Here is a 13,927-nt window from a genome sequence, read left to right as displayed (position 1 = left end):
TCATTTAGCGTTAGGTATATCTCCTAATGCTGTCCCTCCCCCCTCCCCGCTCCCCACAACAGTCCCCGGAGTGTGATGTTCCCCTTCCTGTGTCCATGAGTTCTCATTGTTCAATTCCCACCTATGAGTGAGAACATGCGGTGTTTGGTTTTTTGTCCTTGCGATAGTTTACTGAGAATGATGTTTTCCAGTTTCATCCATGTCCCTACAAAGGACATGAACTCATCATTTTTTATGGCTGCATAGTATTCCATGGTGTATATGTGCCACATTTTCTTAATCCAGTCTGTATATACCTATATCAAAACATCAGGCTGAACACCATAAATATATACAATTTTTATTTGTCAGTTAAAAAGTAACAATGAAGAGTGAGCTCATAAGTTATGGAGTTAAAATTTTATGCAGAAGCAAGGGAAAATCTTCCTCCAGTGAAAAAATTCTAAGAGATTTGGAAGACAGAAACAAATCACATTTTTTTTGTTTTTGTTTTCTAAATGTTTTACAAGAGAAAATTTCAAAAGCATAATCAGTAAGAGAGAGAAAAGTGTGCTGAATTCCATGTATCCAGCATGCAGCCATTGTTAACTCAGGACCAATCTTGTTTCAGTTCTACTTCCCTTTCACCATCCCCCACCCCAAACACAAAATTACTAATTATAGATCATATCATTTATTTACAAATACTTTAGTATGTATCTCTAAAAGGCACGAACTCTTTAAAACACATAACCATGGAATCTTCAATAATATAGGACCTTAATATCCTCAAATATCTAGTCTGTGTTCAAATTTTTCTGATTGCCTAATAATTGATTTTAGATTTTGCTCCAATTAGGATCTAAAGTCTATGTGTTGCCCTTTAGTTGTTAAGTCCCTTATAACGTATTGATTCCCCAACATTTTTTTGTTTCTTTGTAATTTCTTTCTTTTTTGGTTGAAGAAACCAGATTTTTGTCCTGTGAATTTCCACTTTCTGGATATTGCTGATTGCATATTTGTGGTGGTGTTAGTAGGATTTTTAAAAATTTCTTTTGAACTGAAAATAAGATCCAGAGGCCTGATCAAATTCAGGTTTAATTATTTGGCAAGACCATCTCATGGGTGATGTGTGCACTCCTATAGTACTTCCAGGCCCATAACGTCTGGTCTTCCTCTGTGATGTTAATATTTATCAGGATTTGGGACAGTTTGATAAATCCATTAGAAAGTTTTTTTTTTTTAATCAGCTTTCCACTTAATGGTTTTGGCAGCCATTGATGACTGCCCATATCCATAATTTTATTAGGGGAAAATTACATTTTGATTACATATCTCTGGTTGTTTTTGTTCAAAACATAGGTTATATGTTAATCTGCCAGTATATTGGCATCTTCTGGATGAGGGACTCATTAGTCTTCTCACAAGAGTCCCTTTTGTTCATTAGCTTGTGGAATTTGAGTGTGTGTGTGTGGTTTTTTTTTTTTTTTTTTGTGTGTGTGTGTGTGTGTGTGTTTTTAATTGTATGTTTGGAGGGGAGTTGATAAGCTAAGTAGCCATAGAGACAAATTTCATTTTTGCTTAACTGACTCTCACTGCATGAAAAGGCAATCTAATTCTCCAGCCTACTTTGGTAAGGTCTGATGACTTCTGTGGGCATGACCTTCAGAAGATTGGTTGGTCCTCTGTTTTGGAAGATCCTTGAGTGCCAAGCACATGACACATTGATGATCTGCTTAGTAAGAATAAATGTTGCTCCTCAGTTTGAGAGGTTTTTGCTCTCTTTGAGAAATATTTTCCCAGACATTCTAATGTCTAAATGCCATTTGAGTAGACAATCTTCTTCAATCCATGCCTGGTAAGTAGTGGGGTTCTGTGTAGCCAGCTGATTACACTAACTTCTCCAGACTCCAGTCATAGCTCATTATTTTGTCATCAATGATGTTATCCAAACCAAGGAATATATTTGCTACTTTTCATATATCTCACTCCTTCGTTTTTCACTATTGTCTTTGTAGGACTCATAACATGTTTAAGAGGAAATTAAATACTGCATGTACAGGTCAGAAGAGCTAGAGGCTGTATCTATAACCTTGCCAGTTTAAAGCATAGATCTTGAGTCTAAAAAAATTAAGTGGGTACTGAGACCAAATCCTTGGAGGAAGAATTTGGCTCTTAAACAATTTCAATGTCATAAGCAAGTGGGCCTCCAATGGAAAATCCCAGGTAAAAAGACACCTTCTCTATGCTTCTGCCACTTCTAAGTTGACCTAAAAAAGCAGGAGTGATGGGTATTGTGATTTTTTCATTGATTCCATATTCTATATATAAACAATTATTTTCAGCTCGACCTTGTAAACGAAGCAAAAGTTCTTGGACTTTTTCCTCCTTCCACACATCTCCACTCTGCCACAAGGAATTAATATCTGATGTCTTTTCAAAGCACTGGTCAATTTTTCCTTTGTGAACAAGTCTTTTCAGTCTTTTACCTTTTCCAAGAAAGAAATATGCAATTGGTTGCTTTGTACGATGCATATGTTTATATTGCCCCTTGAAAGAATTTTCCAGTGCTTGAGCATACTCTTTCATTTGTCCAGAATGTTGATCTAGTTGTTGATTTTCTGGCCAGAATAAGAGGGAAGCTAGAAAATAAGGTTCTGAAAACCGGTAAGTCAGTCCTATTGGTTGCAAGACTTCTCGAAGCTGATCTTTTAGTTTTTCAACTGGCTTTACTAATCTAGAGGTAGGTTTGATACAGGAGAGAATAATGTTGGCCAAGATGAAATTTAGCTTTTCTTTTGACTGGATTTTGACAGTGCATTGTTCTAAGAGAAAAGTATATTTGTCCACTATATATTCCATAGTGCTTATAGCATCCGCTTGACTTTTGATAAGATATTCCAAGAGCCCAGAAAACTTGTCTGCTTTTAAAGCTACTAGGCTACTCCTGCATCTCTCTACTTGAAGTGGCTCACTGAACTTTGATCCAAGATCTTTGTTTTGTGATTCTTCTAAGACACAAAATATATCTATATATTTCTTAAAATATCCAGCCACCTTTCTCCGAGTTTTGGCCTCTTCATTTTGCTTAATATTGTTCCTGGGTTTTAGCAGGACAAAGTATTCATCAAAAAAATCAAAGGACTTTTTCAAAGAAAATTTCAATTTAGTTAAATAAGGAATATAGTTTTTGAGGGCTAATTTATATTCATTGTTTGGATCCCCTGGAATATCACTACTTCCTGATATAAAATTGACCATATCTCTTTTAGATAGCTCATTTTTTTTATCAAAAAAAGGAATGAGCTGGAGAATTTGGATTGTGTAAAGCCCAACTTCTATCTCTCCTTGATAACCAGCTATATTGTAAGTATCATACCTCCTTTTTGACTTCGGATACAATCTTTCCTTCACTTCATACTCTCTATCTTCACTTTGCTGTTGGGATTCTTTAAATGCACTTGAGGCATGTTCTGCTAAATTCAAAAGAGCAATTAGATCATCAACTGAAATGTTCCCGTTTCTTTCGTTTTCCTCTATCCACCATCTCATTTTACTTTTGTAGACTTGACCCAGTGTATCTGAGATATAAGAATTGTCAGGTTCTATGATTTTTGCTTGTTTTGCCCAGTTTAGAGCATTGCCAAAGTCCTTCTTTTTAATGTAGAAATGTCTTGCCAACGCTTGGCAAATGAATGCATTTGGGTTGAACCGATGGATACCTTCAAGCAATACAGCTTCAACTGCTTCATTTCCTTCATCTTTATGTAATGCTTCAATAAATGGGGAAAACCAATTTCCTGTTTCACCTTCATGTTCATCACGGTGTCTTGTGAGTAGGAGTGTGTGCATATCTTGCAAAAATTTGCTTTTTCCCATACCAGTATCGAAGAACAAATTCTCAGTTAGCATATCCAACATAATTTGACTTTTATTCAGGTGATAGCTTTTCTTCAATTCTTCCAGTGAGAACTTTGCAATCAAAGAGTGAATGATGCGTACTCCACAGTAGTTCCCACATTCGATGACCTCTGTTTTTATCAGAATTGTAGAGTAGGTGCCCATCTTGTCTTCAAATTTTTCTGTCCCCCAGAAAGCCTTCTTGTTTCCAATTCCTAAGAATTTTTCACACTGTGATAGTGAAATGGTGGTATCAGGCACATATGAATTAAGAAGAGCCAGAAAAGAAAAGAGCTTTGCTTCCTTGGTGAAAATATTCTGCCCTTTCAGGATATTCCGGACCACATTTTCTATGTATTCTTTATTAAAATTGGTTTTCATGATCATAAAGGAATAAAAATCCTCAAAGTTTTTATGCTGTTCTTTGATTTCTTTCAATTTAAGCTCAAAAGCTCTCTGTTCTTTGGGAGAGAGTTGCTGTATTACGGCAATACTGTCTGGGATCCTTGCACTTTTTTCGGGATTTTGTGATCTCATACAATTTAGGATAATCACCAGAGGTTTTTCATATCGAATGTACTTTTTAGCTATAGCTGTTTGAATAGAGTACTGCAGAAGATAGACGTTATCTTGTTCTTCAAAATCATCAACAAGGAGCAGTACAGGTATGTATTCCTGACGGTTCATTGCCCCATAAGTGATTAAACTGGTTACCTGTTCTCCAATTTCAGAAAAATCCGCTGTCTTGTTTTTCAGCACAGCACATCTGAATTTCTTCCTTAGTTCCCAGAGAATGTGCATAGCCAAGGTAGTTCCCCCACAGCCTGGATGATGATACAGATGAATAATTTTGGTACTTGTTGGTTTAGAAGAATCTGCACAGTTTTGAATCATTGCTTCAAGTCTTTCATATTTATCCCTTTTGACAAAAGGTGAAGAATAACTTTCAGAAGAGAAGTAGAAGTTCCACCATGACACTTTGCCACCTCGATAGAAGTCTTCCTCTTTTGATGCCTTGAATTCAAGGAATTTATTTTTGTCCTTCTCTAACAGTGTACCCTCACATTCATTTTCACAGATAATTTCCAGAGCAGTCATGATATCTTCTTCCTTTTTCAGAAGGACAGTCGATAAACCAATAGATGGCAAAAGTCTTTTTGAAGATTGAGTCACAGATTTTAGTTTAAGAATAGTGCCATTGATCTCTTCAAGGCTTAAAGCAGAAATACATTGGCTTGAAATTTCATCTTGGTGTTTTATTAATCTTGCTTCAAGTAGATCTTTCCATCTCTGAAATATGTGTGGCTGTACACAAATACACAGTATATTTTCCATTCCTTTGAGATCCTGGTAGAAAGCACAGAAAGTCTCAATGAGGGGATCTCTTGGGTCATCCACAGAGGACAGTAATAGAAATACCACCAAAAACTTCCCTCTTGGCATTATGTCTTCATGTGTAAGAAATGAAATCAGTTTCCTGACATCAGAAGCTCTTTCTCTTTGCCAAGAACTTGGATCAAAGGGTTTATATTTTTCACTGTCAAGGTCTAACCTGCCATTGCAGAAAATCCAGCTGGGTTGATGGTAAAGATTTAGAGTAGAAATCATCTCATTTGGTGTGGTTTTCTCTTCTACATATACACTTGGAAAGTGAAGGTTTGCTACTCGGCTTTCTTTGTAAGCTTTGACCACTCCTTTGATGTTAGACTCAGGATCAAACTCCAATACAGCAAACCATTTAATTTCCTTCAGGAAATCTAAGTGTTTTGTTTGATCTGGGTGGCATTTATTTGTTACAAGAATGTATTGTTCATAGTATGAATTATCTAACAAATCTTGATTTCCTGTCAATAATTTAACCAACTTTGGTCCCTCCCTTTCTTTTTTATTTGTTTTTGCTCTGAATTTTTCTTCTGCTGCTTTTCTGGACTCTGCCAGTGTTTTAAAATCTGCTTTAAATGCTCTGAAATCAACTTTATTTTTCATAATGTCCTTAGAGCTGGGCCCATCTCGCACAAATAGTGAGAATTTTTTACTTTGTTCCCATGTTTTGTTGTTGTAATTTTGCATTTTAATCTGGAAATAATCATATTGGCATTCAGAGAACTGTGGAATAATGTCCACTTCAATAACAAATCTGTCAGATGGAGTACTATTTGGCAGTAAAACTTCCACAAATCTTGGCTCTCGAATGCACTTCTTTGCTTGTTGGACCTGATGGTCTTCAAAATACTTGTTTATCATCAGATTGAAATGGTTAATGAGGGCTTCCTTGGTATCATTGGTGACTTTGACGCCAACAATTTTCCCATGGGGTTTGTCTTTGACTCCAAAATGAATAGTGCCATTGGTACGTGAATTCATACAAGCCGAAGCAAATCGGAAAACCTCATTGCTAAATTTCATCTTGACATCCTCTTCTGTGGCTGTTGCTGTATTTGTGAAGGCTTTGAATTCATGTATTGGATCAATGAGATTGCCTGGTCCTGTTTCAGGCTGTAGACTAAAATGCAACTTGTAACGATATGGATTACTGAATTCATCAAATGGGTATGATACACATGTCAGGTCTATGGATGGTTGCCTTTCCTTTGTATAATCTATTTTATCTTCTATGAGCTCAACTTTTAGTGACTTAGAACCTTTAGCAATTGTACTCATTGTAGATAGATTAGCCATATCTGGGTTCTCTTTATCCTTTTGTTTTTGCTTTGAAGTTTCTCTACGTTCCTTTTGAGATACAGTTTGGTCTTTAGGAGCATTTTTACTGGGCTTTTCCATCTTAGATGTCTGAATTGAATCTTCAATGGCTGTTTTCCGCAGTTCTTTGAATAGTTCTTCTATTTGAATAGCTGGTCCATGTGTGATGCCCATATCAACAAGATGTTCTTTTTTTAACCACTTCAAGACTGCTCCATTCACATCTTGTCCAGTCAAAATTTCCCTGTGTTTTTGGTCAATCTTATGACTTTCTAACCACTGATTTACTTCCTCTTTTGTCCAATCATCTGTATTTTCTGGAAGGTTCAGTTGCTTTGCCATTCTGATACCTATATGTAGAAAAAGAAAAATTATTTAGCATTATTAAAGGTAAAATTTTGAAACAATTTTAGTAGATAATATATACATAATTTTCAAAATTTAAAAAGTTCAAAAGGATATGCCAATGAATTATCTCTTGAGAGAATGTGACTATTGCCAGTTTCTTCTTCATCCCTCCAGAGAAAGAATACCAAATACAAACACATGAACACCCTTTTCCCCATAAATCGTGGCATACTATACATAATTCTCTTGCTTCATTCACTAAGTAAATTTTGGGAATGCTTCCAGTCAGTATATATAGAGATAGTTTATCCTTATTAATGATTGTTTGCTATAATGTGTGTTTGCTGTAGTATTTAAGAACATTCGAGGTGGAGCCAAGATGGCCGAATAGGAACAGCTCCGGTCTCCAGCTCCCAGCCCCAGCGACACAGAAGATGGGTGATTTCTGCATTTCTGCTTGAGGTACCGGTTTCATCTCACTAGGGAGTGCCTAACAGTGGGTTCAGGACAGTCGGTGAAGCGCACTGTGCGCGAGCCGAAGCAAGGCGAGGCATTGCCACACTCGGGAAGCGCAAGGGGTCAGGGAGTTCCCTTTCCTAGTCAAAGAAAGGGGAAACAGACGGCACCTGGAATATCGGGTCAGTCCCGTCCTAATACTGCGCTTTTCCAACGGGCCTGGAAAACGGCACACTGGGAGATTGTGTCCCGCACCTGGCTCGGAGGGTCCTATGCCCACAGAGTCTTGCTGATTGCTAGCACAGCAGTCTGAGATCACGCTGCAAGGCGGCAACGAGGCTGGGGGAGGGGCGCCCGCCATTGCCCAGGCTTGCTTAGGTAAACAAAGCAGCCAGGAAGCTCGAACTGGGTGGAGCCCACCACAGCTCAAGGAGGCCTGCCTGCCTCTGTAGGCTCCACCTCTGGGGGCAGGGCACAGACAACCAAAAACTCAGCGAGAACCTCCACAGCCTTAAATGTCCCTGTCTGACTGACAGCTTTGAAGAGAGTAGTGGTTCTCCCAGCACGCAGCTGGAGATCTGAGAACGGACACACTGCCTCCTAAAGTGGGTCCCTCACCCCTGAGCAGCCTAACTGGGAGGCACCCCCCCAGTAGGGACAGACTGACACCTCATTCAACCGGGTACTCCTCTGAGACAAAACTTTCAGAGGAACTATCAGACAGCTGAATTTGTGGTCTCGCGAAAATCCGCTGTTCTGCAGCCACCGGTGCTGACACCCAGCCAAACAGGGTCTGGAGTGGACCTCTAGTAAACTCCAACAGACCTGCAGCTGAGGGTCGTGTCCGGTAGAAGGAAAATTAACAAACAGAAAGGACATCCACACCAAAAACCCATCTGTACATCACCATCATCGAAGACAAAAAGTAGACAAAACCACAAAGATGGGGAAAAAACAGACCAAAAAAACTGGAAACTCTAAAAAACAGAGCACCTCTCCTCCTCCAAAGGAACGCAGTTCCTCACCAGCAATGGAACAAAGCTGGATGGAGGATGACTTTGATGAGTTGAGAGAAGAAGGCTTCAGACGATCAAACTACTCTGAGCTACGAGAGGAAATTCAAAACAATAGCAAAGAAGTTAAAAACTTTGAAAAAAAATTAGAAGAATGGATAACTAGAATAACCAATGGAGAGAAGGGCTTAAAGGAGATGATGGAGCTGAAAGCCAAGTTTCGAGAACTACGCGAAGAATGCAGAAGCCTCAGTAGCAGATGCGATCAACTGGAAGAAAGGGTATCACTGATAGAAGATGAAATGAATGAAATGAAGAGAGAAGGGAAGTTTAGAGAAAAAAGGATAAAAAGAAATGAACAAAGCCTCCAAGAAATTTGGGACTATGTGAAAAGACCAAACCTACGTCTGATTGGTGTACCTGAAAATGATGGGGAGAATGGAACCAAGTTGGAAAACACTCTGCAAGATATTATCCAGGAGAACTTCCCCAATCTAGCAAGGCAGGCCAGCATTCAGATTCAGGAAATACAGAGAACGCCACAAAGATACTCCTCGAGAAGGGCAACTCCAAGACACATAATTGTCAGATTCACCAAAGTTGAAATGAAGGAAAAAATGTTAAGGGCAGCCAGAGAGAAAGGTCGGGTTACCCACAAAGGGAAGCCCATCAGACTAACAGCTGATGTCTCAGCAGAAACTACAAGCCAGAAGAGAGTGGGGGCCGATATTCAACATTCTTAAAGAAAAGAATTTTCAACCCAGAATTTCCTATCCCGCCAAACTAAGCTTCATAAGTGAAGGAGAAATAAAATACTTTACAGAGAAGCAAACGCTGAGTGATTTTGTCACCACCAGGCCTGCCCTAAAAGAGTTCCTGAAGGAAGCAGTAAACATGGAAAGGAACAACCGGTACCAGCCCCTGCAAAAACATGCCAAATTGTAAAGACCATCGAGGCTAGGAAGAAACTATAGCAACTAACGAGCAAAATAACCAACTAACATCATAATGACAGGATCAGATTCACACATAACAATATTCGCGTTAAATGTAAATGGGCTAAATGCTCCTATCAAAAGACACAGACTGGCAAACTGGATAAGGAGTCAGGACCCATCAGTGTGCTGTATTCGGGAAACCCATCTCACGTGCAGAGACACACATAGACTCAAAATAAAGGGATGGAGGAAGATCTATCAAGCAACTGGAAAACAAAAAAAGGCAGGGGTTGCAATCCTAGTCTCTGATAAAATAGACTTTAAACCAACAAAGATCAAAAGAGACAAAGAAGGTCATTACATAATGGTAAAGGGATCAATTCAACAAGAAGAGCTAACTATCCTAAATATATATGCACCCAACACAGGAGCACCCAGATTCATAAAGCAAGTCCTCAGTGACCTACAAAGGGACTTAAACTCCCACACAATAATAATGGGAGATTTTAACACCCCACTGTCAGCATTAGACAGATCAACGAGACAGAAAGTTAACAAGGATATCCAGGAATTGAACTCAGCTCTACATAAAGTGGACCTAATAGACATTTACAGAACTCTCCACCCCAAATCAACAGAATATACATTTTTTTCAGCACCACACCACACCTATTCGAAAATTGACCACATAGTTGGAAGTAAAGCTCTTCTCAGCAAATGTAAAAGAACAGAGATTATAACAAACTGTCTCTCAGACCACAGTGCAATCAAACTAGAACTCAGGATTAAGAAACTCAGTCAAAACCGCTCAACTACATGGAAACTGAACAACCTGCTCCTGAATGACTATTGGGTACATAATGAAATGAAAGCAGAAATAAAGATGTTCTTTGAAACCAACGAGAACAAAGACACAACATACCAGAATCTCTGGGACACGTTCAAAGCAGTGTGTAGAGGGAAATTTATAGCACAAAATGCCCACAAGAGAAAGCAGGAAAGATCCAAAATTGACACCCTAACATCACAATTAAAAGAACTAGAAAAGCAAGAGCAAACACATTCAAAAGCTAGCAGAAGGCTAGAAATAACTAAAATCAGAGCAGAACTGAAGGAAATAGAGACACAAAAAACCCTTCAAAAAATTAATGAATCCAGGAGCTGGTTTTTTGAAAAGATCAACAAAATTGATGGACCGCTAGCAAGACTAATAAAGAAGAAAAGAGAGAAGAATCAAATAGATGCAATAAAAAACGAAAAAGGGGATATCACCACCGATCCCACAGAAATACAAACTACCATCAGAGAATACTACAAACACCTCTATGCAAATAAACTAGAAAATCTAGAAGAAATGGATAAATTCCTCGACAAATACACCCTCCCAAGACTAAACCAGGAAGAAGTTGAATCTCTGAATAGACCAATAACAGGTTCTGAAATTGTGGCAATAATCAATAGCTTACCAACCAAAAAGAGTCCAGGACCTGATGGATTCACAGCTGAATTCTACCAGAGGCACAAGGAAGAACTGGTACCATTCCTTCTGAAACTATTCCAATTGATAGAAAAAGAGGGAATCCTCCCTAACACATTTTACGAAGCCAGCATCGTCCTGATACCAAAACCTGGCAGAGACATAACCAAAAAAGAGAATTTCAGACCAATATCCTTGATGAACATTGATGCAAAAATCCTCAATAAAATACTGGCAAACCGAATCCAGCAGCACATCAAAAAGCTTATCCACCATGATCAAGTGGGCTTCATCCCTGGGATGCAAGGCTGGTTCAACATACACAAATCAATAAATGTAATCCAGCATATAAACAGAACCAAAGACAAAAACCACATGATTATCTCAATAGATGCAGAAAAGGCCTTTGACAAAATTCAACAACCCTTCATGCTAAAAACTCTCAATAAATTAGGTATTGATGGGACGTATCTCAAAATAATAAGAGCTATCTACAACAAACCCACAGCCAATATCATCCTGAATGGGCAAAAACTGGAAGCATTCCCTCTGAAAACTGGCACAAGACAGGGATGCCCTCTCTCACCGCTCCTATTCAACATAGTGCTGGAAGTTCTGGCCAGAGCAATCAGGCAGGAGAAGGAAATAAAGGGTATTCAATTAGGAAAAGAGGAAGTCAAATTGTCCCTGTTTGCAGATGACATGATTGTATATCTAGAAAACCCCATCGTCTCAGCCCAAAATCTCCTTAAGCTGATTAGCAACTTCAGCAAAGTGTCAGGATACAAAATTAATGTACAAAAATCACAAGCATTCTTGTACACCAATAACAGACAAACAGAGAGCCAAATCATGAGTGAACTCCCATTCACAATTGCTTCAAAGAGAATAAAATACCTAGGAATCCAACTTACAAGGGATGTGAAGGACCTCTTCAAGGAGAACTACAAACCACTGCTCAATGAAATAAAAGAGGATACAAACAAATGGAAGAACATTCCATGCTCATGGGTTGGAAGAATCAATATCGTGAAAATGGCCATACTGCCCAAGGTAATTTATAGATTCAATGCCATCCCCATCAAGCTACCAATGACTTTCTTCACAGAATTGGAAAAAACTACTTTCAAGTTCATATGGAACCAAAAAAGAGCCCGCATCACCAAGTCAATCCTAAGCCAAAAGAACAAAGCTGGAGGCATCACGCTACCTGACTTTAAACTATACTACAAGGCTACAGTAACCAAAACAGCATGGTACTGGTACCACAACAGAGACATAGATCAATGGAACAGAACAGAGCCCTCAGAAATGATGCTGCATAGCTACAACTATCTGATCTTTGACAAACCTGACAAAAACAAGAAATGGGGAAAGGATTCCCTATTTAATAAATGGTGCTGGGAAAACTGGCTAGCCATATGTAGAAAGCTGCAACTGGATCCTTTCCTTACACCTTATACAAAAATTAATTCAAGATGGATTAAAGACTTATATGTTAGACCTCAAACCATTAAAATCCTACAAGAAAACCTAGGCAATACCATTCAGGACATAGGCGTGGGCAAGGACTTCATGTCTAAAACACCAAAAGCAATGGCAACAAAAGCCAAAATCGACAAATGGGATCTCATTAAACTAAAGAGCTTCTGCACAGCAAAAGAAACTATCATCAGAGTGAACAGGCAACCTACACAATGGGAGAAAATTTTTGCAACCTACTCATCTGACAAAGGGCTAATATCCAGAATCTACAATGAACTCAAATAAATTTACAAGAAAAAAACAAACAACCCCATCAAAAAGTGGGCAGAGGACATGAACAGACACTTCTCAAAAGAAGACATTTATGCAGCCAAAAAACACATGAAGAAATGCTCCTCATCACTGGCCATCAGAGAAATGCAAATCAAAACCACAGTGAGATACCATCTCACACCAGTTAGAATGGCCATCATTAAAAAATCAGGAAACAACAGGTGCTGGAGAGGATGTGGAGAAATAGGAACACTTTTACACTGTTGGTGGGACTGTAAACTAGTTCAACCATTGTGGAAGTCAGTGTGGCGATTCCTCAGGGATCTCGAACTAGAAATACCATTTGACCCAGCCATCCCATTACTGGGTATATACCCGAAGGACTATAAACCATGCTGCTATAAAGACACATGCACACGTATGTTTATTGCGGCACTATTCACAATAGCAAAGAGTAGGAACCAACCCAAATGTCCAACAACGATAGACTGGATTAAGAAAATGTGGCACATATACACCATGGAATACTATGCAGCCATAAAAAATGATGAGTTCGTGTCCTTTGTAGGGACATGGATGAAACTGGAAACCATCATTCTCAGTAAACTATCGCAAGGACAAAAAACCAAACACCGCATGTTCTCACTCATAGGTGGGAATTGAACAATGAGAACTCATGGACACAGGAAGGGGAACATCACGCTCCGGGGACTGTTGTGGGGTGGGGGGAGGGGGGAGGGACAGCATTAGGAGATACACCTAATGCTAAATGACGAGTTAATGGGTGCAGGAAATCAACATGGCACATGGATACATATGTAACAAACCTGCACATTGTGCACATGTACCCTAAAACCCTAAAGTATAATAATAAAAAAAAAAAGAACATTCAATTCTGCTATAGAAAATAAGAGAAAAAAGAAGGATATATGAAACTAAGTATAGAAGCAAGTTTGTGAGATACATCATGATAGACATAGATAAAGTAAATAGAGCATATGAGTATTAAGCATAGTTAGAAAGGGATCTAAGAACCAAATAGTAAATATTCATGAGACACACATGAAGCATTTGCTATTTTTGAGGTCTTAATTGGGTTACCTATTTGGTGACACCCATTCTAATCATTTGTGTTCTCCATTGAAGAAACATCCATAAAATCATAGTAGCTTATCAGGCTAATGACCTGTATCTGTGGCCAGGCATACTCATCCCTCTGCATTTCTCTGATTACAGAAAGTGTATGTCATTGACCCAGGACTTCTTCTATCTCCCGAGACCCTTTAAACAGACCTCAACTCTAGTTCTCAAAATTGTACAATCAGTGGAGAATGCTGAAATATGAGAGAGGAAGAGAG

At 38.8% G+C, this 13,927-nt stretch overlaps 1 protein-coding gene across 4 annotated transcripts in view; it reads right to left on the bottom strand.

The window, feature by feature from the left end:
* Nucleotides 1–1,435: 1,435 nt before the first annotated feature.
* SAMD9 (sterile alpha motif domain containing 9) overlaps nucleotides 1,436–13,927 on the bottom strand; it is a 36,249-nt gene continuing 23,757 nt past the window's right edge. For 3 of the 4 annotated variants that reach the window (XM_063636329.1, XM_063636328.1, XM_055272691.2), the window contains one exon: nucleotides 1,436–6,929. In XM_063636329.1, the coding sequence (XP_063492399.1) occupies nucleotides 2,155–6,921 (4,767 nt within the window). In that variant the 5' untranslated portion in view covers nucleotides 6,922–6,929 and the 3' untranslated portion in view covers nucleotides 1,436–2,154. Of the gene's footprint in view, nucleotides 6,930–10,800; nucleotides 10,963–13,927 lie in introns of those variants that run through there. The other variant, XM_063636330.1, reaches the window with a different exon arrangement.

Source organism: Symphalangus syndactylus, chromosome 3, assembly GCF_028878055.3.
Source record: "Symphalangus syndactylus isolate Jambi chromosome 3, NHGRI_mSymSyn1-v2.1_pri, whole genome shotgun sequence".
NCBI lineage: Eukaryota > Metazoa > Chordata > Mammalia > Primates > Hylobatidae > Symphalangus > Symphalangus syndactylus.
This window is presented reverse-complemented; position numbering and strand designations above follow the sequence as displayed.